Genomic DNA, 25157 nt, shown 5'->3' with positions numbered 1-25157 from the left:
GCAAGATTGTCTCAAAAAACAAAATTAAGTAGCCAGGAGTTTGGCCCAGTGGTACAGTGCTTGCCTAGCATGCATGAAGACCCAGGTTCGATTCCTCGGTAATACATACATAGAAAAAAATGCTGGAAGTGGTGCTGAGGCTCAAGTGGTAGAGCTCTAGCCTTGAGAAATCCCAAGGACTGTGCTCAGGCTCTGAGCTCAAGCCCAGAACTGGCAAAAAAAAAAAAAAAAAAAAAAAAAAAAAAAAAAAGGAAAGTTAAGGCCTTTTGGAGCTGGGAGTTTGGCTTAGTGGTAGAGTGCTAGGCACGAAGACCTGGTTTGATTCCTCGGTACCACATACATAGAAAACTAAGCCAGAAGTGGTGCTGAGGCTCAAGTGGTAGAGCTCTAGCCTTGAGAAAGTCCAAAGACAGTGCTCAGGCCCTGAGCTAAAGCCCAGGACTGGCAAAAAAAAAATTAATTACATGTAAAGGTCGTGCACCTGTGGCTTATACCTGTAATCCTAGCTACTTATAAGGCTGAGTTCTGAGGATCATGATTCAAAGCCAGCCTGAGCAGAAATGTCTCTGAGACTCTTATCCCTAATTAACCACCCAAAAAGCCAGAAGTAGAACTATGGCTAAAGTGATACAGTGCTAGCCTTCAGAAAAAAAAAAAAAACTCAATAAGAGCACCCAGGTCCTGAGTTCACCAAAAAAAAACAAAAATGTACATGTAAAGTAGTAAACCATGAATTTGATAAAAAAAATTATCTTATTTCAAGAAATGAAGAAAACATTGAACAAAATATATTTCACACAGTAAGACAAGCAAACTAATTTGAGAGAAAATAAATTTTATTATTCCATTTGAATAAACCTGAAAAAGATATGTCTGGACAGTGGTTTAAATTTTTCCAACAGGCTTCATGGAAGTTTTTTAGTTGGTGGCAATGGAGCTTTTCCTTTCTTCTTAGCAGCCTTTTCCATTTTTATCTGTAAATTTAAAACATTTGACATAACTTGTAAAGCATTCTAAAGGAAAAAGCTTCCACATACCTTGTTTGAATTCATGCCTTATTTAACATAACCACACCAAAGAGTTATTAAGCTGCTGAATGCTAAAGCCAAAAAACTTTATCATTAAAGGGACACAGTTGAATTTTAATGGTTTGACTCTACAGAAGCATTTTAATGAAAGAAATACGTAAATGAATATTGCTTTAGAGAAAATACCATAATTTGAACTCTCACTGAAAAACAATTTTAAATGTCTAAATGTTCAAAGGCTAGGCATTCATTCAGCTTACACACATTCCCTACAGTTACAGAACACATTTAATGTAATTGGATATTCTCTGGAATACAAGCTGCTTTAAAGATGCTTTCCTCTAATTCTGGTTTTCATATTGCCACAGTTTTCTTTATAAAGGTCTTGTTCTCCAATAATTAAATAAACAAGACTTGTATACATCCTAATTGTAGCCCTCTAACTTTGTAGATGCATATAAACCTTTCCCAAGGGATTGAACAACCCAGAGACCTCAAAGCCCACCTGCTTCTTATTCTCCACCACTCACACATATCTGTTCAGAGGGGCAACACCACTGCCTTGACCTCGAAAAACTAGGAGACTGAAAATGAAAGACATGTCAACTGTCTTCTTGCTTTCTGAGGGAGAGGGTCAAGTGGTATAACACCCATCTCTAAGCAGAAAACTTCTGTTTTGTTTTTTAAAGGAGCAGAAAGAGGAGAGGGAAGAGAGGGGAAGATGGGAAGGGAGGAAATGGGAAGGAGTAGAGAAGAACTGAGGAATAGAAGAGGAGAGGAGAGGAGATGTGAGGAAAGGGACAAGGCAGGACCTAGTACAGTTTATACCCTTTTATCCAATTGCAAGTGATAAACTTGCAGTAATAAAATCAAACTAAGTTAAACCTCTGTCTTGTCCCATCTCTAGCTCTCATCTTAAGACTTGGCTGGCAACTTCATTCAAACCATTCACTCACATCTCTCACACACTGTATCAGTCCACATGTCATCTGAAGGACTTCCACAGAAAATCCTATGCTAAGTAAAAGATAGGATTGAGAGTCACACAATTCAAAGCCAGCCCAGGCAGGAAAGTGTGTAAGACTCTTATCTCCAATGAACTACTATGAAACTGGAAGTGGTGCTGTGACTCAAAGTGGTAGAGTGCTACTGTTGAGCAAAAGAGCTCAGGGACAGTATCCAGGCCCTTAGTTCAAGCCCCATAGTCATCCAAAAAAAGGTGTTTGTTACTCGTCCATTTATGAAGCACTTTTTACACATCCTCATTTATTTTTTTTAAAAAAACCACAGTAATAGCTACCTCTCAGGATTGTTCTGAAAGTATAAATAAGATTATACATATCACTTTATGAAGGGCCTAGGATCAACAAATGCCGGTCCCATTTTCTCCCTCATTTAAGGCAAAATATTAGATTTAGAACAAATGCAAAGCAGCTAAACAACAAATATAAACAAAGGCAGCATTTGCTCATTAAGTAGTACTTCACAAAACTTGGCAGTGATGTATACATGCAATCCCAGCACTCAAGAAGATGAGGTAGGAAGACTATGAGTTCAAACCCAGCCTGGATTACATAATAAGATCCTGTTTCCAGAAATAGATACAAGAACCAGGATACTCAGGGTGGCTGAGATCTGAGCACGAAAAGTACAGAAGACTCTTATCTCCAAATTAAGCACCAGAAAACCGAAAGTGGTGCTGTGGCTCAAGGGGTAAGGTGGTAGCCTTGTGCTGAAAAGCTCACAGACAGCGCCCAGGCCCAGAGTTAAGTCCCAGGACCCATCAAAAAAAATAATAGGAACTAGCAAATACATCCATGTAACCATCTAGAATTCTAAGGACAAGGTGTTCCCTTCTCTTCCTTTTTCTCCACTCCCTTCCCTTCCTTTAAAAAAAAATTCTGGCATGAACAAAATACCTTGCCTCTGGCAATGTTCTGATACTTTCTTTCTTAGTAAGTATCCTTTCTTAGAGAAAAGAGACCAAACATCCTCATAGTTGAAGAAAATAATCTGACCTGACAAAAAGTAGTAACTTTGAACCAGGTATTGGTGGCTCAGGCTACCAATCCTAGCTACTCAAGAGGCTGGGATCTGAGGATTATAGTCCAAAGCCAGCCTGGGAAGGAGACACCAGCTGAGGCAACAAAGTCTGTGAAACTCCAATGAACCACTAGAAAACTGGTAGTGGAGCTATGACTCAGGTGGTATCACACTGCACTGCCGTTGAGCAAAAGAAGCCCAAGCCCCAGGTTTCAAGCCCCAAGACCATGTGTGAATGCACATGTGAATGCATGTGCACACAAACATGTGCACACAGACACACACACACACACACACACACATACACCTGTCTCAAAAGAGAAAAGGTAGCTTTCCAAAATCATCTCAAAGTAGCTTGTAAATTATGCCACAAAGACTTCCCTTGTCAAAGCTAACTAATCAGATTCTTTCCCACACCAAAAGTTAGCAATGATTAGCAAAAAGCATAGAAACAAAAACCACATAACCACATAGCTTTGCTCCTGAAAAGGACCAGGCCATTAGATACAGTCCAAATCATCTCCTCTCCTATGATTTTGAGGTAAAGGACAAGTACAAAAATAAAAGTCACAGAATATGTCAGCTTGAAGGAAATGGTTCTCCATTTTTATACTTCATTACTCACACAGACTGCAGAGTTTATAAGCTGTCTCATAAGTCCATAAATTACACAGTCTGGAGTTATAAACGATATCCCATAAAACTATAAATTCCAGGTTTACTTATAAGTAAACCAACAGGTCAGATATATCCTTGAAACCATTCATAAAAAAAAACAACTCTTCTCATTATCTTCCCACAACCAAATACCACTGCATGGTTCCAATAGTCAACATTGCTCGGGTGCCTGGAGGAGAGGACAGAAGTTCCAAAACCCAGAAACACCAAAACCAGTATGTAAAAATGCCTTTAATGGGGCCAGGAATTTGGCCTAGTGGTAGAGTGTTTGCCCAGTAGGCACAAAGACCTGGGTTCAATTCCTCGGTACCACATACATAGAAAAAAGTGGAAGTGGTGCTGAGGCTCAAGTGGTAGAGCTCTAGCCTTGAGAAAGTCCAAGGACAGCGCTCAGGCCCTGAGCTCAAGCCCAGGACTGGCAAAAAAAAATTCCTTTACTTTTCACTCCAACCATAACAACTCCCTCTCAGAGGTCCTCCTACTATGTCTTTCCCTTTTCTAGAGCTCCCAAGTTAATTTGCTGATACTTCATCTCCAATGGGATGACAGTAGGAGGCTGGGGCTTTAGATGGTAACTGGGCTATGTGGAATGAGCCCTCATGAATGTGAGCAGTATCCTCTCAGAGAGCTTCCCTGCCTACTCCACAATGGGGAAACACAAACAAAAAGGCATCATCCATGGGCCAGAGCAAGCCCTCATCAGACATCTCATCTGCAGTTACCTTGATAAGACTTCCTAGCCCCTAAAGCTAGGTAAGAAATTATTTCTGTGGTTTAAAAGCCCACCCAAATTATAGTATTTACACAAACAAAGGCAATTTTAGGTCAGAATCTTCCAAAAGAACTCTCTGCAAAAATGAAAAAGTTTTGTATCTGTCCCCAAAGGAAGCTACTAACCACCTGTGGCTATGGAGCCCTTGAATCACAGCTAGAAAGAATAAATTTTAAATGTTAATCTTAGAGCCGCATATGGTAAATGACAACAGCACAGATACAGGAAGTTTCTATCATTGCACAACATTCTTCTGCCTGCTTCAGCCTTCGACGTGTTTAGAACTGCCCCCTTGCCTCAAAGCTCATCAGGGAAGCTGAACTAGTCTGTTCTGTTCTGTGTGTGTGTGTGTGTGTGTGTGTGCGCGTATATGTGTGTGTATGTCCTGGGCCTTGAACTCTGGGCCCTGAGCTTTTGTCTCAAGGCCAGCAGTCTACCACTTGAACCATGGCTCCACTTTCAGCTTTTTGGTAGTTAATTGGAGTTAAGAACCCCACAGTTTCTACCCTGGCTTCGAATTCGATCCTCAGAATTCAACCTTCTGAAAAGCCAGATTTGCAGGTGTGAGCCACCACCACTCAGCCTCTTCCACTGTTTTCCTCTGCTCATAAATGGTAAATTTAATGTCGTTTCCTACATCTTAATGAACATTTGTCTAAGAAGTCATAGCAAATACAACAAAAAGTGAAGATAGGTTATGGCTCTTGAAGAGTTTGTTAGTTGTTGAGACAGCAATACCCATAATTATAAAATAACCCTAAAGCAAGATGCTTGGTGGCTTTCACCTGTAATTTCTGGAGGCTGAGATCTGAGGATTGCAGTTCAAACCAGCCAGGACAGGAAAGTCCATAAGATTCTTACCTCCAATTGGCTACCTTAAAAAAAAAATGTGGATCTGTAGCTCAAAGTGGAATAGCCCTAACCTTGAGCAAAAAAGCTCAAGGACAGTGTCCAGGCCTTGAGTTCAAATTCTATGACTAACAAAAACAAAAAAATATAAATACTTAAATAACTCTAAAGAAAGCACTTTTGGCCAAATGACTAAAATATCGATTCCTCTACTTGTGTGTCAATATTATTTCATCTAACAAAAAAAGCAAAATAAATAAATATGTGATCATTACTATGAAACATTATAATTAACACATATCAAAGCTTTAAGTTTAAAAATATAAGGAATTGACATCTATGAAAGCAAAATATCAAATGTGTTCATTTTTTAACTTTTAAATATCTATATATTTACTGAAAAAAAAGTTAATACTTAAGGCAGTATACTAGTTATATGGGAAAATACAAGAGGACTATATCCTATGCTTAACCCCAAGTGTTTAGATTTGGTGCAGAATTTGTGACCTGACATTACTGAACACTGTGAACAGGTGAAGCCTAGGTGATGAGCCTGAGAAATTGTTATGCTATATTCTGCTGTGACCTCTTTCTTAAAAGCTGCTAAATAATTTTTATTATAATATCAAAAAAGCCTCTAAACATAAATAATACACATTAATAATTCAAAATATATTCTACCTTCAGTTGACAATCTTCTGTGGATTTTAGGATATATGTATTTTTTAATTGGCACTTCTTTTTTTAATATTTTTTCTTGTAATTAATAAAAGGGTTACATTATATTCACCAGATAGAAGGTGCATTAATTCACATACATTGATACCCTTTCACATGTCTTGGTACCCATTACCCTCCCCCCCACACCCCCCACCCCTCTTGGTTTTCCCCCCTTCCCTATCAAATTTCAAATAACCAAATACAAATAAATTCAATATATCAGATAACAAAGTGAGATACTGTAACAATATGAGATACCCAAGGGACAGCAAAGGAGATGAGAGATAACATAGTACATTAAGGACAACAATCATTCGTTATATGGCTTTTGTTTCAATATCCTGGAGGTCCTTTCAATTAGCTTCATACTATATGGCCTTTTGTATCAAGATTTTGCTCTATTGCAGATCTCTGCTAGTAGAGCCCAAGGTTTCTACTGATTATGATAAATGAGGGAAACCATTGAGCCTAAGTTCCTTTGAGTCTGGCTTACTTCACTTAATATGATTTTTTCTAAGTCTTTCCATTTCCTAACAAATGGGGCAATGTCGTTCTTTCTGACAGCAGCATAGAATTCCATTGTGTACAAATACCACAACTTGTTGATCCATTCATCAACTGAGGGACATCTAGGTTGGTTCCATATCTTTGCTATGGTGAATAGTGCTGCAATGAACATTGTTGTGCTAGTGGATTTACTATGCCCTTGTTTCTGGATGGTTGGGTAAATTTGGCACTTATTTTTATATATTATTTCACATATATGCATGCATGTGTGTATAATATAGTTACATGTTCATATATAATTACACATCCATTAAAAATAAATATAGGTATATAAATATAATGCATATATAAATCAATGGGAAACTGATATTCCACATATGTAATATAATATGTAATGATTATGTCAGTGAAATTGGTATGTCCATCTTCTCAAACATTTATCATTACTTTGTGTTAGGAACACTGAAAATCCTACTAGATATTATTAAATTCATTATTGTCAGCAATAGTTACATGTATGTGCTATAAAACATAAGTAGTTATTCCTCTTATCCAACCTACTACCCCTGTACTCATTAACCAGCTTCTCTCCATCCCTCTCCCAGCTGACAGTTACATATTTTAAAATAAAAGGTACTACAAAGATGCTTATAGTTGATGCTTATTACTAATTTGTATATACAGTGTTTATTATTTTAATTAGTTAACCAGTATTATTACATATTTTCATTACTCTTGTTATTTGTCTAAATTTTCCAAAGTAAGCCTTAAGTCCTACCACTATAAATAAACCCTTTTAGTGATGTTCTACATTCAAATATAATATTGCTACAGTGTTTGTGTTTCAGATAAATGCTTAATGAAAGTAAATTTCCCAGGTACTCACCCTTTCCTGGAATCGTCTTTCAAAGAAAGCCATATCATCCTCTCCAGGTCTCCTTGAAGAACAAATCTGACTACTCCCTACTAACATGGGAAAAAAATCCAATTCATACATTTATATCATTAACATTACCCAAAAATTTAAATACACAAACACAAAGAAAGAAAAAAAGACTCCCCTGCCAGGTTAAAATGTTTTATTCTAACCACAAATGGCCTCAAATGTCAGGCTCTTGGGGCTCACACCTGTAATCTTAGCTACTCAGGAGGCTCAACTATGAGGATGATGGTTCAAAGCCAGCCTGAACAGGAGTGTCTGGGAAATTTTCATCTCCAATTAACCACCAGAAAACAGTAAGTGAAACTGCAGGCTTCAAAGTGGTAGAGTGCTAGCCTTGAGTTCAAGTCCCAGTACTGGCACACACAAAAAGAAAATTCAAGCCAGGTGCAGTGGCTCACACCTGTAATCCCAGCTACTCAGGAGGCTGAGATCTGAGGATCAAGGTTTAAAGCCAGCCCAAGCACAAAAGGACCTAAGACTCTTATCTCCAAATAACCTCTAGAAAATGGAAAGTGGGACTGTGGCTCAAGGGTAGAGTGGTAAGCCTTGAGCAAGCACAGGGACAATGCCCAGGCTAGGGGTAGGGTGGTAGCCTTGAGCTGAAGAGCTCAGAGACAGCGCCCAGATGAGTTCAAGCCCCATGACCCACAAAAAAAAAAAAAAGAAGAAGAAGAAGAAGAAAAGAAAAGAAAATACAATATTGGTATGACATTCTTTGGTACTAAGTGAGGAACATATTCAGTATTGAATGAATGCATCTGTCCTACGTCACAGCTGTTATTACACTAAACAAAACCTAAAATTTAATGAACTAATTACATCTATCTTGGAAGTTGCTACAATTGAGGAGAGAGGATTTCAGCTTTTACTTCAGTCTGCATTTTATCATCATTATACACAGCCTTAATATCTTTTTTTTGGAAGTTTCTCTTTTTAAATTTATTTTTTATTATAATTAATAGAAGGGTTACATTATATTCACCATATACAAGGTATATTACTTCACAAACATTGATACCCTTTCTCATGACATGGTCTCCATTTCCCTCCCTCCTCCCCCCGCTCTTTTTGATTTCCCCCCTTCCCTATCCAATTTCAAATAACCAATTAAGCACATATAAAATATATCAGATAACAAGGTGAAATATTGTAACAATATGATATAACCAAGGGATAGCAAAAGAGATAAGAGATAACATAGTACATTAAGGACAACAATCACTCATATGGCTTTTGTTTCTTTAGGATGAAACATTTTTTTTTATACTTTTACTTTTTTTTAATTTTTTTTATTGTAATTAGTAAAAGGGTTACATGATATTTGCCAGATAGAAGGTGCATTAATTCACATACATTGATACCCTTTCACATGTCTTGGTACCCATTTCCCTCCCCCCCCCCACACCCCACACCCGTCTTGGTTTTCCCCCCCTTCCCTATCAAAGCCTTAATATCTTTTTTAAAGAATTTAAGTATATGGGGGCCAAGAGTTTGGCCTAGTGGTTGAGTGCTTGCCTAGCATGCACTCAATTCCTCAGTACCATATACACAGAAAAAACCCAGAAGTGTCGCTGAGGCTCAAGTGGTAGAGCTCTAGAAATTAACCTTCAGAAAACTGGAAATGGCACTGTGGCTCAAAGTGATAGAGTACTAGCCTTGAGCAAAAAATAAAAAAAAGGCTCAGGGACAATGCCCAGGCCATGAGTTCAGGCCCCACAACTGACAAATAAATAAATAAGATCCATCTCTAATTAAACACAAAAATCCTGGAAATGGAGCTTTGGCTCAAGTGGTAGAATGCTAACCTTGAGCAAAAAAGCTCACGAACAGCATCCAGATCCTAAGTTCAAGCCTCAGGACCAGCACAAAAATAATAATAAAAATAAACAAGTTATATTAACTACCTAATAAGTCATATAATTTCCAATTTCAGGGCTAGAAATGTAGCTCAGCAAAAGAGAACTTGGCTAGTAACCATGAGGCCCTATGTTGAATCCCGGCACTAATAAAGGGGAAAAACTTTTAACTTTCATCTCCTTTCAATAGAGAAAATGTTGAATATGACTGCTTACAATGAATTTTATTTGCTTTTAATTTATAGACCATAGAACATTCCAACTTATGATAACATCAGATTATACATCATTGAGATAATCCAAAGGATCTAGGCAATTAGTCCACAAAAAGGCCCCCTGTTCAAATACTAGAGCAACATGAGTCAAGGAAGGATTTAAAACTTGGTATTACAGAATTACCAGAATCCTCCCAAGTTTTCAACATTAGCTTTTCCTCAAAACGAAATGAAATTATTTACCTTTTAGCAGTGCCAATGTAAAAGAAAGTCAAATGACAGTAACTTGAAGTCAGAGTGTAGTAATAGAAAAAAAAGAGAGAAGCCTAAAAATAAATCAAAGTTCTATGTTCTTACTACATCCAAACCTATTTCTCATTCTCACTTCTTTACCATTTGTTAGTGTTTCTTGGAATGCTTTTAGAAAGGGGTGGTCCATAGCCATAACTGGAGAGTTTAAAAATTCAGCTGAGGGTGTACCTAGGAACAAATGAATAGGAAAATTAGCTCTATGTATAAAGATGCAGACAATTTAAATAAAGCAGGATCATTAGCCCAATCCTTTGTATGAAAAAGAAATTTTTACCCAGTTACAGTAGTGTATACCTTATAATCCCTCACATAGGAAAAGTGGAAGTAGAATCATGAGTTCAATGCCAGACTGGAATATATGGGAAGGTGTCACTTTAAAACTAAGGGCTGGTGAATGTAGCATCATGGATTCTGTCCTCTTTGCCTGTTCCAGCATGTGGTCACTGATTTTCATGGAGAATAAATGAATTCTAATAGTGTGTTGTGGGTGGTAGAAGGAAGGAGGACAACTCCAGGGCTGGGGACACAGCTCAATGGCAAAAGAGCTTACCTAGCATGTACAAAGCCCTACATTCAATTCCCAGCATGGCAAAGAGGGTCAGTTGTCTTTTGTTCATTTTTGTTTTGTTCTGGGGCTTAAACTCAGGGCAGGGCCTGGGCACTGTCCCGGAGCTTTCTTGCTTAAAGCTAATGGTCTGCCATTTGAGCCATAGCTCCACTTCTGGCTTTTTGCTAACTGTAGATAAGAGTGTCATTGACTTCTCTGCCCTGGCTAACTAGTATCCTCAGATCTCAGCCTCTTGAGTAGGTAAGATTGAGTAGGTGAGCAACTTGTCCCCCAGCTTCAAATAAAAATCAAGTGAAAGCCAGGAGTTTGGCTTAGTGGTAGAGTGCTTGCTTAGCATGCACAAAAACCCGGGTTCCATTCCTCCATACCACATACATAAAAAAGAAAAGCCGGAAGTGGTGCTGTGGCTCAAGTGGCAGAATTCTAGCCTTGAAAAAGCCCAAGGACAGTGCTCATGCCCTGAGTTTAAGCCAGGACTGGCAAAAAAAAAAATCAAATGAAGAAATAGTTTCTGAACAATGTGATAGCTAACAAGTGTTAAATATAAGGCCCTGCTATTGTGAGTACATGGTAACTATACAGTATAATGGGTACAACACTTCAGAGGCAGAGACAGGAGAATTAATTGAAAGTTAGGCTAGCCTAGATTACACAATAAGATCCTATCTCAAGCTGGATGCCTCAGCTCATGCCTCAGCTTGAGATCCAGAAGATCAGTGTTCAAAGAAAACTCAATGTCTAATTAACCAGCAAATTTCCAGACTGGAGGCATGGCTCAAATGGTAGAATTACAGTAGTGAAGAAGCAAGCTAAGCAAGCGTATGAGGCCCCTGAGTTCAAACCTCAGTGGATACATTACACACACACACACACACACACACACACACACACACACACACACATGCAAATAAATTGACAAGCTCACATTTCATACATCATCACTTACCAATACCACTGGCATCCAAACGCATGTAGCCGTCTATCAGTGAGCTGAAACCAGTTAATCCTCCCATGGCCGCATAAGGAATGTCCTGTCCCACTGGTTTTCCCTGAGCCAATCTTTCTTGCATGGTTTCCACCACCGTGTCATGGGTATATGCAGGCTGACCACACCCACAAGTGAAGCAGCTATGGAACCCTGAACACTTGGTACCTGAATCAAAATGTACAGGAACATCAATGTAGTAAGTATAGGTACTAAGCTATTCACCCTAAGCCATTTAGCTCAGCCAAACTAGTTGAATCGTGGTTCCCTAGTTCTGATCTGGTACCTGCAGCCCAGATCTCTCTCCTAGCTACTGCATGTACTTCTGAAAAGGAGGGCCCTCTCCTGCACAGGTGGCAGGAGAGTGTAAGTCAAAGAATAAAAATAAAAAAAAACAAGTGGAACTAAAATAAATTTAAACACTGAAGTGCCAAGAAATGTCCTTCTCCTCAAAAACTGAGTTAAAATCAGATATGTATGATATAGACAGTTCAGATAAAGGAAATATAGAAACCTTGCTGCAAATGAGCATTTCATAAAAGCCATATTCCAGTCAGGAACCAGTGATCCTAGCTACTCTGAAAGCTGAGATCTGAGGACCATAGTTCGAAGCTAGCCTAGGCAGAAATGTCCTTGAGACTCTTATTTCCAGTTAACCATTAAAGCGAGCCTGAGCAGGAAAGTCTGTCAGACTCTTATCTCCAATTAACCACAAAAATCCAGAAATGGAGTTATGGCTCAAGTGGTAGCATGCTAGTCTTAAACACTAAGGCTCAGGGACAGTGCCCAGGCCTGAGTTCAAGCCCCAGATTGGCAAAAAAAAATCAATTACTATCATTTCAATTATTGAAATTTATATGACATCGAACTTATAATTATCAAGCATAGGAAAAAGAGTATCCATTGAATTTACATTGCCATTGAATACTGACTCTATAGATCAATAAGCTGATAACAAAACATATTAAGCATTCAATAAAGGAATTGGAACACTCTGTATCTAGGTATAAAACATAACTTACATGCATTGCACCCAAAGCCAGGCACAACACTGTGCTGATCAGCAAAGTGTTTGCACCTGCAGCGAATGGGCTGCGCCCCATTCAAGGGGACATAGAAATAAGCCCTGCATGCACAGCCAGTCACTCTGCAGGGCAGAAGAATGGGGCGCTGCTGTGGAATCACTTCAAAGTCAGTTTTATGTTGTTTATACCTAAAATGAAAAAAAGAAAGAAATACAAACAAAATGTGGATTTGTCCAAACTTGTTTCTATTCTGTTAAATGGCAATGATTCTTGTTATTTTTTGTTTTTGTTCTTTTGGTAAGAATTACATATAAAGGGGCAGAAGTTTGGCCTAGTGGTTGCACAGCATGAACGAGGACCTGGGTATGATTCCTCGCTACCACATACATAGAAAAAAGCTAGAAATGGTACTATGGCTCAAGTGGTAGAGCTCCAGCCTTGAGAAAGCCCAAGGGCACAGGCCCTGAGTTCAAGCCCACGACTCACCAAAAAAAAAAATAGAATTACTTATAAAATGAAAAGAAATTTCCCCATATGCCATGTTTTGTTTAGTCTCTTGCTGGTGGCTCATTTCTGGAATCCTAGCTACTCAACAGGCTATAGTCTGAGGCTTGCAGTTTGAAGCCAGTGGAGCAGAAAAGATCATGAAACACTTATCTCTAAACAACAAAAATTAAAAAGCCAGAAGTAAAACTATGGCTCAAGCAGCAGAGCATCAGCTTTCAGCAGATAAAGCTAAGGGAAAGAACCAAGCTTTTACTTCAACCCCTAGGACCAACACAAAGGAAAGAGGGGAGGTCCAGACTCCAGGGCCTCACATTTATAATCCTACTTACTCAAGAGACTAAGATCTGAGGGTGGAGATTTGAAGCCAGCCTGGGCAGAAAAGTTGAAGAAACTCTTATCAACAATTAACCACACCAAAAAGCCAGAAGTAGAGCTGTGGCTCATATTGTTACAGTATCTTTCCTTGTAATCTGGTATATTATATATACATTTATTTGTTTATTTGAAACAAGAAAGAGGAAGGGAAACAAGGTGAGGGGAGGAGGGGGAGGGAAATGGAGACAAAAAACATGAGAAGGGGTATCAATGTGTGTGAAGTAATGCTCCTTCTATCTGGCGAATGTAACTAACCCCTCTATTAATTACAATTTTAAAAAGTTTAAAAAAAAAAGTAGTATGCTAGCCTTGAGCAAAACAAAAAAAGCTCAGGGACAGTGCCCAGTCTGAGTTCAAGTCCTAGTACCAACACACACGTGTGCACATACACACACACACACACACACACACACACACACACACACATACAATTATACATAATAAGTGTGAGCCACCAGAACCTGGTTTAGGTTGGTTTTTGGTTTTTGGTTTTGGGGATTTTTTGCCAGTCCTGGGCTTGAGCTCAGGGCCTGAGCACTGTCCTTGGGCTTTCTCAAGGCTAGAGCTCTACCACTTGAGCCTCAGCACCACTTCCGGCTTTTTTGTATGTATGTGGTACCAAGGAATTGAACCCAGATCTTCGTGCATGCTAGGCAAGTACTCTACCACTAGGACAAACTCCCGGTTAGGTTTTTGAAAGTCAATTCCAAGTTTTACAAAATATACATAGGTAAGAAACTGGTATTAAAATTTTATAAGAGGTGCTGAGAGTTTGGCCTAGTGGTAGAGTGCTTGCCTAGAATGCACAAAGACTTGGGTTCAATTTCTTGGTATCACATATATAGAAAAGGCTGGAAATGGTGCTGTGGCTCAAGTGACATTAGGTCTGATGGATATCAATATGTCCTTCATTCTTCATTCCTCAAGTCTTTTTAGTTGAGCTTGCTATATAAGTTTATTGTCGACCTATATAAACATTACTCATCTTAGCAACGGCCTAATATATTCTGGCAAACTACAGCTCTGTCAATAGCAACTACACAAAGAGTCTCTTATGGAAGAGCCCAGAAATTGCTGTGAGAACAGGGTGGTTCTCCTTCAATGGTTTCCTTAGAATAAAACTTGAGCATTGTTACCTGAAAACATTTCCTAGGTTGAGTGATTTTTTTTCTGCTCTTTATAACTGGGAGACACAAGTAAAATACCCAGAGAAAGATGTGAACCTCAGGTACAGACAAAATGCACCATCACTGGAGCCTCATGTCTTTCTCCTATATGAGCTTCTCAGAATGTGACCACTGGTAATTTAAAAACAAAAGCAAAAACAGTGTCCTTATATTTTTAGTTTAAAGAAGTGTCAGGTCAGGAATAGTTGTACCTGGTTATAACCCCAGCAGAAGGAACACAAATTCTTGGTTAGCCTGGGCTACAGAGTAAGACCTTGTCTGAAAAAAAGTAAAAAATGGAGCTCTGGCTCAAGGTGGTGGAGAGCGATCCTTGAGCAAAAGAGCTGAGACATTGTCCAGGCCCAGAGTTCAAACCCCACTAATGATAATAGATAGATAGATAGATAGATAGATAGATAGATAGATAGATAGTCAGACAGACAGGGAGGGGGAAGGGAATGAAAGGAAAAAAGAAAGGTATTAACACAGAAGTGACTCAAGATATGAAAGGTGATTAGTATACTTCAGGAGAAATCCATCTGTAGATGTAAATCAACTCAAGTAACCAAGTGGTTCTGGTTGGGGACCAGTGCCTCATGCCTGCTCAACGAGGCTGATATCTGAGAATCAAAGTTAAAAACCAGGAAAATTTGTGAGACTCTTGTCTCACAAAACTGGAGCTGTGCATCACCAGCCTTGAACATAAAAGGTAAAGGACAGGGCCGGGAGTTTGGCCTAGTGGTAAAGAGCTTGCCTAACATGCATGAAGACCCGAGTTCGATTCCTCAGTACCACATACATAGAAAAAAGCTGGAAGTGGAGCTGAGGCTCAAGTGTTAGAGCTCTAGTTTTGAGAAAGTCCAAGAACAGTGCTCAGGCGCTGAACTCAAGCCCAGGACTGGCAAAAAAAAAAAAGGTTATGATTACAAAAGGTACAGGACAGTAGCCAGGCTCCACATTCAAGCCCTATTATCAGCACAATAATTAATAAATTAGTTAATAAAGTAATTAAAGTGGCTCTGCCCTATGACTATCCACCCTGTATCTTGGTCAGTAGTAAACCAGATAGACTTTGCTTCCCAGCCAAACTGAAAGACCCCTGGTAAAGCCACGGGAGTACCAAATTCTTTTTTGCCAGTGCTAAGAGGAGTTCTGTTTAAGATAAAATAGTCTATGTGTGAGTTCTAACCAGATATTTGTTCATAATAGCTTTTAAAACATTTAGATTTTCTATCGTATTATATAAATGCCTGATTTTAAATGCTTTTCTTTTTGTGCTGGTACTAGGGTTTGAATTCTGGTCCTGGACTCTGTCCCTGAGCTTTTGTGCTCAAGACTAGTGCTCTACTGCTTTGAGCCACAGCTCTACTTCTGGCTTTCTTGGTGCTTAATTGTATATAAAAGCCTTGCAGACATTCCTGCCCAGGATGATGTCAAACTGCAGTCCCAGACATCCTGAGTAGCTAGGATTACAGGCATGAGCCACCAGCACCCAGCCTAAATGTTTCTTAATCATAAATATTGTTTAAAGAAGGAGGGTATGTTTGCCATCAATTTTATTTGAGCAGAAGACAGCAATAAAGCATCTTACCTATGTGTACAAAAGCATCGTGTCTCTGGGCCAATCAGTATACAATCTAATCCTGTTGGTGATTGCCAGCTCACAAACAATCTGTTCTGCAGTCGCATTGGTATAACTTTTCTTTTGTATTCTTCATATTCTTCTGGAGTAAATAGCTTCCCTCCATCATCCTCACCAACAATTCTATAAGAAAAAAAATACTTTGTCTTAAGACATCAATATTTTTCAGGTTAGGAATGCTGAAAATGCTAGGACTAGACACATGGCTTAAACAGTAGAGCACCTGTCTAACAAACGTGAAACCCTGAGTTCAAATCCCAGTACTCCCAGGGGTGAGGCACGGAGAAAAAGGCAGGATGCCAAGGGATCAAAATTCTTATAATCCTAGGTTCTTAGAGGCTAAAACCTGTAGGGTTGCTCTTCAAGGCCAGCTCAGGGAAAAAATATGCAAGCTACTCTATCTGTAGTTAACCACCTGCAAAAAGTCAGTCTGGAGGTGTGGATCAAATAAATGACACAGCATCAGGCAGGAACAAGCAAGCCAAGGAAGCAAACGGCCCTAATTTCAAGTCCTGGTGCTATCAAAATAAATAAATACTTACTAAACTCTAAACCATCTTTGTACATCCAAAAGAATGGCTGCTTGAACTTTGAACTTCCACATATGTTAATAACAAAATTACACATAGTGACAATAGAAATTGTGCTTCTGATGGAATCCGGGACCTGTGACCCAAATTTGGCAGGCAAAGGCAGCCAGGCCACTCTCACCCTCCCCACATTCTTCTTCCCTAAAGGAAGCCAAACAGTCTTCATTCCAGAGGTGTCTTCCTTTTACCTGGAGGAAAGGAACAAGATTATCTGATAGACAGAGACACAGAGAAGAATCTGAACTAACAGGCCTACATTCCCCGGTGGTTGCCATTAGATCGTATTTGTCTTTCAATCATATTTCTCCAGGACTGTCTACTCTTCATCATATCTCAGCATGAGAGTACTATTTCTCTAGATCTTTAGTTTCAGAGGCTCTAGTCCACATAAAACTTAAATTTGTAAGCTTTTGTTTTACTAACCTTTTACTAAAATTTTATCACTGGTGACTCTGCCATGATCAAATCACAATCCTCAAGATAATTGAGGAGAGAAATATTTTCTCTCCTACTCTTCCCACATAAGAGAGCATTATAAATTAAAAGTTCATAATTTTAAAATATCTGGCTTTACTGATTAAGGATTATTAATTATCAAAGACCATATTAACCTCAGTTTCTCCTGTGATTCAGAAGCAACATATTCATTTTTATTAAAAGCCAAAGTCTAACCAAGCATGGATGGCTCATGACTATAATCCTAGCTATTTATGAAGCTGAGACACAGAAGATGGATGTTGGAAGCTAGCCTAGGCAAAAAAGCCCATGAGACAAAAATAAGCAAAAAGTATTGGGCTGGAGGTGAGCAAGCAAGCCAAGTGAGTGCAAGGCTTTGATTTCAAACTCAGGTACCCACAAAAACAAAAAGGTCAGACATGGTGGCACACGTTTGTAAAGCTCAGCACTCATGATGCTGAGACAGAATAACGAGTTCTGGAATCTATTGCTAAATTGCAGGATAGATTGGGCTGAAAAGAAATTATCCTTTAAAACTAGCAATATCTTTCCTAAAAAAAAGCTACAATAATGGGAGGGGAAAACAAAGCAAAAACAAAGAAAGGGTTGACATTGTCCAGAAAAAGAAATGTACCCATTAGCTGACTTATAAAATGGTAACCCCTCTATACAACAACTTAATAATAACAACAAAATTATACATAATTTTTAAAGGTACAATGTAGAAATCAACATAACTGACCCCAAACTCTAACCAGGAGCTTAAACTAATGTGGGGTTTTATAAACATGTTCAACCTTACATCTGTGTACTGAGTTATCAAGTGCCTTACTAATTTTAGAACCCAAAATTTTACTGAAAAATTAAAGCCTCAACTATTGCTATGGGGAAAAAAATAGGAAGAGTCCATCTTGATGGAAAAGAAGAACTAGAAAGTTCAAAATGGAAGAAATTTCTCCCTGAAAATTCTCTCCCTTTAGTCATCATTAAAAGTGTGGTATGTAATAGAGATTCCCTTCTTGAAACCTCCTTGTTAAACATGGCATTTGAAATATGATGTAAAAAAATCAATGTTAATAAAATCAATTTTAATAAAAAGAGTGTGGCATGTAAACTATGACATATTTCTGTGCAACACATATTTTTCCAAGCTTTGAAGCCAGCTACTTAAGTTAGATTTAAAATATATATATACATATATATTTCAGAATCTACAAAATCAGCACAGCTTTCTTCCTTAGTCTAAATACACTACTAGTTAAGAAAAGCGGGGACAGGAGTTTGGCCTACTTGCAGAGTGCTTGCCTAGAATGCACAAAGACCTGGGTTTGATTCCCCTGTACCACATTTACAGAAAAGCCCCAGAACTGGAGGGGGGGGAAAGGAGGATGATTTAATTCTGAATTTGGACTGTTTCACTTTATTGCTTAACAGTAATGGCTCACACTTGTAATTCTAGCTACTCAGGAGACTAAGATCTGTACCAGTTCAGTTCAATACCAGCCAGGGAAAAGCAGTCCACCTCCAAAGTAACCATCAAAGAGCTGTGCTGGAACACAGCTCAACTAGTAAAGCATGACCTCAGAAACAAGCACAGAAAGCTTGTGAGCATGAAGTCCTGAGTTCAGACATCAGTATCATCAAGAGGGAGGAAAGGAAAGAAAAGAAAAGGAGAGAGGGAGGGAAAGAAAAAGGAGGGAAGGAAGAAAGAAAAGGAAGGCAGGCAGGCAGGAAGGCTGGCAGGCAGGCAGAAATGCAGGAGAGAAGAAAGGAAGGAAGGAAGGAAGGAAGGAAGGAAGGAAGGAAGGAAGGAAGGAAGGAAGGAAGGAGACCAACAAGTACTAGTCAGATCTTAAGATAAATGCAGATCTTCTGAGAAAGAGATCATTAATATTTAAGTTCTAAACTAATGTAGTTCCAAATTGGATTTCCAGAACCCTGTGAGGATAAAGTTTAAATGAAAAGTCAGATTAAAAGGGCCTGTGGTCCTGCTTTTCTAATAAGCTTCCAGGTGCTGCCTCTGTCGTTGGTCCAAGCTTCCTATATTTACATAACAAGAGTTTACACTTCTCCCAATAGCCTCTAAAGCTCTTCGGCAAGACTAAATTAAGGGAAAAAAAAGTTTGTTCTGATGGAGATTCATCTTTGGGCCCTCTGTATCCATCACCTTTCTAGGCATACAAGTCTGCTTTTCCCAGCCTTTCTCAAATGCCACATAAAATACTGACAATCTTTTTTTCTCTTACTTTGTGATAATTTCCTTTAAAAGGAAGTGTTCTATAACTAACATGACATCCATGTCGCATGTGATGTGTGTCTTATTTGAGAAATTACACATATGACCTGTGCACAGAGTACATGACATGGGTTTTAGGGTAATGCTGGGTTGATGGAGAAACTTGGGCAAGTCAGGTGTGTCCCTCATGATATGAGTCACATGACAGGTGTGTCATCTTTCACATGCATGTTATTCTGTGCGTCATTTCTGGCATTGTAGAGCCAAAGTGACACCATCTTAGAACCAAGTGGCCATCTTAACCTCCAGATGGCCTGCGCCTTCCTGGAAAAGTCACAAGAAGGCATCTGCCCCTTGACTAACCCACCAAGAAGGAAGCTTTCCCAGTTTGATTTTGAAATATAGTTTGATTTTGAAACTTGAATTGTGAGACAGTCAGAATGCACCAACTATGTTATGTTCAAAACCTAAATGTCAACCAGGTATGTATATGTTAAGCTTGAATTCCCCTATACTTGTTTACCTAGCATTATAAAAGCTGTTGTAAAACTGAGCTCAGGGCCTCTTAGCGTCCCCGGGCAACCCAGTGGGCAGAGAACCAAGTTCCAGCTTGCAATAAAGGGCTCTCATGTGCTTACATCAGATTTAGCTCGTTGGTGGTCTTTAGGGATCCCCAATTCTGGGCACAATAGCATGTGTGCCAGTTCCAACATGCATGTCAGTTCCTACATGTATTTTTGTTATTCTGGCACAGGGCAGTTTGACTCCAACTCACACTGGAGAGTCTGTGAGACTCAGCTCCAGCTAACCACCAAAACGCTGGAAGTGGAGCTGTGGCTCAAATGGTAAGAACCAGAGTGGGGTTAAAAAAAAAAAGTTAAGAGACAACAGCCTGGCCTGATTTCCAGCCCCAAGGCCAGCACAAAAGGAGGAGAAGAAGGGGGCGGGGGGCGGAAAGAGACAGAGAAAGAAGGAAAGGGAAGGGAAGGAGAGGAGGGAGGGAAGGGGAGGGAAGGAAGGAAGGAAGGAAGGAAGGAAGGAAGGAAGGAAGGAAGGAAGGAAGGAAGGAAGGAAGGAAGGAAGGAAAAGGAAGGGCGGGCAATTGGACTCTGGCATAAATCTTCCCTCAGAAGGGGAGACCTCTTACGTCTTAAGTAGTCTGGGGAAAGACTCACTGCTAAATAGGACTGAGCGTGCATATTACAAAACAACGAAACTCGAAATTGTTTCAGGCCTCCCAGCCTAGGAGCCGATTCCCAGAGCCCCACGGCTCGCTTGCCGGGTCCTTGCCTGGGCCCCCCAACTCCTTCCCAGCGAGGGCTGGCTCGCCTCCCCGGAGGCCAGGAGCCGCCCGCAGCCGCGGCCTCACCTGCGGTACTCCAGGTACTCATCCACCGCTGCCGCGCCGCCGGGAGGCAGCCTCAGCCACTCCATATAGCGCGGAGGTGAGAGGAGCCGGGCACCCGCAACCCGCCCGGGGCGGAGACAACGCCCCACCCCCGCGGACACGCCCACTCCGGGCACGCCACGCCCTCCCTGGAGACAACGTCCCGCGCAGTGGGAGGGACCTCCTTCCTCCCTATTGGCCAGGCGGAAAGCCCTAGGGGGCGGGCACGCCCCGCGTCAGGTGACCCTCACGGTTCACCGCTCCCTGCAGGACGATCCATGCCATAATATAGTCAGATTCGTGTCTTCGACTCCAGTTAGTCTGAGTACTGGTCAGCTGCCAAACCTACAGACAGTTTCCATACAGGATTCTACTGGCAGACAACTACACCCCGAGAGAATGCAGGCAGACCTGCAGACGAAAGGATCAGGGCCCAGGAACCCGGCACTGGACAGCTCCTGTTGTGTTTCCACATTGCCTACCAGTGATCTGACACACTTAAGAGTGCACGCGGCAGATGAAGAAGAGGACTAACAACATCAGAAAGGAAAAAGGCTTCTTGGGGATGTAAGCACACGTAAATCGCGTCCCAGGATGCGATGAAGTCTATCTGAGAGCACATCTGCAGTGGCATTCTGGAGAATGCCCTTTCAGATGTAACTGGATGTTCTGTGGTAAAAGATTTACTCAACGGGGTGAATTGCAGAGGCACCAAAGAACCCAGGCAGGTGAGAAGAAATTTGCCCACAATGTTCAAAATGTTTTACGAGACACATAAACACATTATTGCCGAACATATTAAAACACACCAGAATAAAAAAGCTATTCATTTTACAGTGCTGGCAACTGTGGAAGTTGGAAGAGATGATACTTCTGACTACTAGAGGAAGGAACAACACTTAGCTTTGCAAATATTCAACAAGGTTCCGTTTCAGGGGTAGGAACTTTTAATACTTCTTGTCATCTACAATCAAGATATCCTGACCAACACTGAAAAACCTTTGCAAGTTGTTACAGTTTTGCGAAATGAGGCAATGGAGTAAATACTACACAAATACTTATTTGTTGTGGTTATTTTTATACAACAATGAGGAGAATATTGTTCCTAACTTGTTAGCTATATTTTTATTGATGTGTAAAAATTTTTGGATTGACAATCATTTGGTTATACATGACAGTGAACTGCCTTACTCTGTATGATATTCCATTTTACACTAAAGTGGTAAAATTGCATGGGTTTCGTAGGTATTTTTGGAATTTAGAAGAAATGAAATTTTACCAAGTTATATAGAGAGAAAAATCAAATTTAACAATGCAAATGGTAGCCTAACCAAATGCATCAATCCTGTGTGTTTTAATGTAAAAATAAAAACATGTTGGTATTATCTATTGTAAGATAAAAAGTAGATGGGTGAAAGAAATCACATTATGATAAAAATTGTAATGTTCTTGATGACTGGAATTTTTATTATGCACAATTGACAAATCAAGTTTCCAAGCAAATGTTACAGTGTAGTCATTGACAAATCAAGTTTCCAAGCAAATGTTACAGTGTAGTCTTTACTTAGCTTATCAGTTTGTCATTTTGAAGCTAATTATTTTAATTAGGTTAACTATGTACAATAATTTAGGCATTACTCTTGTAAGCTTTTGAAAACTACATTTTAACATGAAACTCTAGGAATAGTCACCTCTTAACTCCTGTTGAAAAACCATATTTAATATTTAATTTGCCAAAATAAAGTTGCAATAGTGAAGCTGGGAAATATAATGTTTAATAAAGTTTCAGATGTATAGGTTGCAACATTTGGGTTGTAAGAATGGAATTATCCCTTTTCTTGAACAGTGGAGGACCAAAAATGGGGTGTATTGCATCTTAGCAGTAATTTTTGTTCAATCTTGTTTCCATAACCCATGTCTGCCAGAGCCTTAAAAGACATCATGTAAATTACCAGTGTTGTTATGTGACACAAAACAAAATCACTTCCACAGTGATGATACTCCAAACAGAAGAATATTAGTCATAGACAACTAAAGGATTTATTGTGTATATACATATGTATGTATGTATATATACATATATATATGCCAGCCCTGGAGCTTGAATTCAGAGTCTGGGCACTGTCCTTGGGCTCTCTGAAGACTAGTGCTCTAGCACTTGAGCTACAGCATCACTTCTGACTTTTTGTTTGTATGTGGTACCCAGGAATCAAACCTAGAGCTTCCTGCATACTAGGCAAGCACTCTACCACTAAGCCACACTCTTGGCCAAGGTTTTATGATATTTTTAAGGCTTTTTTTGTCTAGGTAGTCAGTCTGCATTTAAATATCAATCATTTTTCTTTTATTGCTTGTTCCATAATATTTATATGTATCCAGACCAGGAGTTTGGCCTAGTGTAGAGTGCTTGCCTAGCATGTACGAAGACTCAGGTTCGATTCCTTGGTACCACATACATAGAAAAAAAGCTGAAAGTGGTGCTGTGGCTCAAGTGGTAGAGCTCTAGCCTTGAGAAAAGTCCAAGGACAATGCTCAGGCCCTGAGTTCAAGCCCTACAACTGGCAAAAAAAAAGAAATCTTATATATGTCCAGTACATCTAATTGAGAAGGATATGTTTTTATTACACTGTATATATTTTTAATTACTATTTATATTTTTGATTAAAAGTGTTCAAAATAAAATTACATTGCTGGTCTTGTATACCTATAACTGCAGCAGTTCACCTATTTCAGAGGCTACCTTATTGTATGTTTAAAGTATATTGTACTAATGTGGTAGTTAATAAAACACTATTTTTTTCTTTTGGAAAAAAAAGAAAATGGCTTTGTACATCACTTTTCAGTTAATTCTGTTGTGGAGATATAAGAACATTTGTGAAAGCCCTGTTTGAGGCTACTTTGAGGCCAGCTTCATAATCACCTTGTTTTTCAACATTGGTGTTGAAAACACTAATAATGGAGAACAGATGTGTAGTTCAGTGCTAAGAATGAGTGTTTAGTCTGACTCAGTCCTCATCCTTCAATCCTACCAAGGCATTAGTAGTCTGTGCTGTGACCAGTTTAAGTGACAAGAAAACAGCATGTTCTTCAAAGAAAGAACAGATTCCAGGGGAAGCAAGTAGAAACTATGTACTCGAGTTTGGCTAGGTTTTGGTTTTGGTATTTGTAGTACTGGGGATGGAACCCAGATCAGTAGGCAAGATCCCTATCACTCACTCAATAACATTCTCAGCCACAAGTCATTTTTTTCAACATTTGAAAAAGTTGCTCATGACATTTTGTGTGTGTGTATTGGTCCTGGTTCTTGAACTCAGGGCCTGAGCATTGTCATTGAGCTTTTTCACTCAAGGCAAGCACTCTACTGCTTGAGCCACAGCTCCACTTCTGGCTTTTTACTGGTTAACTGGAAATAATTCCAAGACTTTCCTGTCCAGGCTGACTTTGAAGCACCATTCTCAGATCTCAGCTAAAATTATAGGCATCAGCCACCAGCTAAAGTTCTCTTCAAAATTTTCATACAATTTTTTAATATTTGTCATCAATGTTTTCTCTTTTATATAAATGTTAAATTGCCACCCTGTTGATAATTTAGTCATATGTTGATTAGCCAGCTAGAGAGAGATCAAAAAGAAAGAGGAATTCCTAAATTCTGAAGGTTCCTGAGGATCAATTTAGGCCCCTTTGTAAATCATTTATTGCCCTTTGCTTACTTGTGCTTCACAGATATCTGCATTTTTTTTTACAAACTGAAGATTTGTGACAGGCCTCACAGCACATGCCTATTATAGCATATGTTCACTTTGGGTCTCTGTCATGTTTTGGTAATTCTTAGATTGTTTCAAATTTTGTATAATCATTGTAATCATGGTGGATTATGATCAAAGACTTCATATTAGTGTTGTAATTGAGATTCTATGAACTGCCCCTATAAGATGGCACTAAAAGTTTCTATATGTTCTGTCAGCTCCCCCACCCTGCCAATCCTTATATCCATTTCCTGAGACACAACAATATTGAAATTAGGCAAATTGATAGCCATACAAGGGCCTCTGAGTGTTCAGGTCAAAAACAACTACAGCCCTGTGTCTCACTTTATTTGTGTCCATGTGTCTGTGTGTTCTGTGCACATTCATACATGCATATACACACAGATACACACACACCAGTCTTGGACCTTAAACTCAGGGCTTGTACTTTCTCTTGGCTATTTTGCTCAAAGCTGGTGCTCTAACCACTTGAGACACCTCCACTTCCAGCTTTTGGTTAATTGGAGATAAGTGTCTCAGACTTTTCTGCC

At 39.4% G+C, this 25157-nt stretch overlaps 1 protein-coding gene across 2 annotated transcripts; it reads right to left on the bottom strand.

Annotated features, from left to right (window-relative positions):
- Positions 1–815: 815 nt before the first annotated feature.
- On the bottom strand, positions 816–20985 carry Fam221a (family with sequence similarity 221 member A). 2 transcript variants are annotated; one of them, XM_090332300.1, is made up of 7 exons: positions 20843–20985; positions 16141–16314; positions 12499–12689; positions 11438–11644; positions 10005–10091; positions 7484–7563; positions 816–974 (listed from the first exon to the last, which is right to left on the bottom strand). In XM_090332300.1, exons 1-7 carry the CDS (start codon positions 20905–20907, stop codon positions 906–908), a joined length of 873 nt encoding a protein of 290 aa, XP_090188426.1. In that variant the 5' UTR covers positions 20908–20985; the 3' UTR covers positions 816–905. The 2 variants fall into 2 exon arrangements, with proteins under 2 accessions (XP_090188426.1, XP_090188427.1); XM_090332301.1 differs by lacking the exon at positions 20843–20985 and adding an exon at positions 16734–16877.
- Between the last annotated feature and the right edge of the window lie 4172 nt (positions 20986–25157).

This window comes from Megascapheus bottae, chromosome 5, assembly GCF_031878675.1.
Source record: "Megascapheus bottae isolate mThoBot1 chromosome 5, mThoBot2.hap1, whole genome shotgun sequence".
In the NCBI taxonomy this organism is placed as follows: Eukaryota; Metazoa; Chordata; class Mammalia; order Rodentia; family Geomyidae; genus Megascapheus; species Megascapheus bottae.
Note: the sequence above shows the minus strand (reverse complement) of the source record. Positions and strands in the feature narration are given on the sequence as shown.

What these genes read in the sequence shown, in the direction of transcription:
- Fam221a (XM_090332300.1), bottom strand. Translation starts at nt 20,907, where the DNA reads ATGGAGTGGCTGAGGCTGCCTCCCGGCGGCGCGGCAGCGGTGGATGAG. An exon ending in GAGTACCTGGAGTACCGCAG is followed by an intron (nt 16,315 to 20,842) that starts GTGAGGCCGCGG and finishes TTTTTCTTATAG; the next exon opens with AATTGTTGGTGAGGATGATG. An exon ending in TTTGGATGCCAGTGGTATTG is followed by an intron (nt 10,092 to 11,437) that starts GTAAGTGATGAT and finishes ATTTGTTCCTAG; the next exon opens with GTACACCCTCAGCTGAATTT.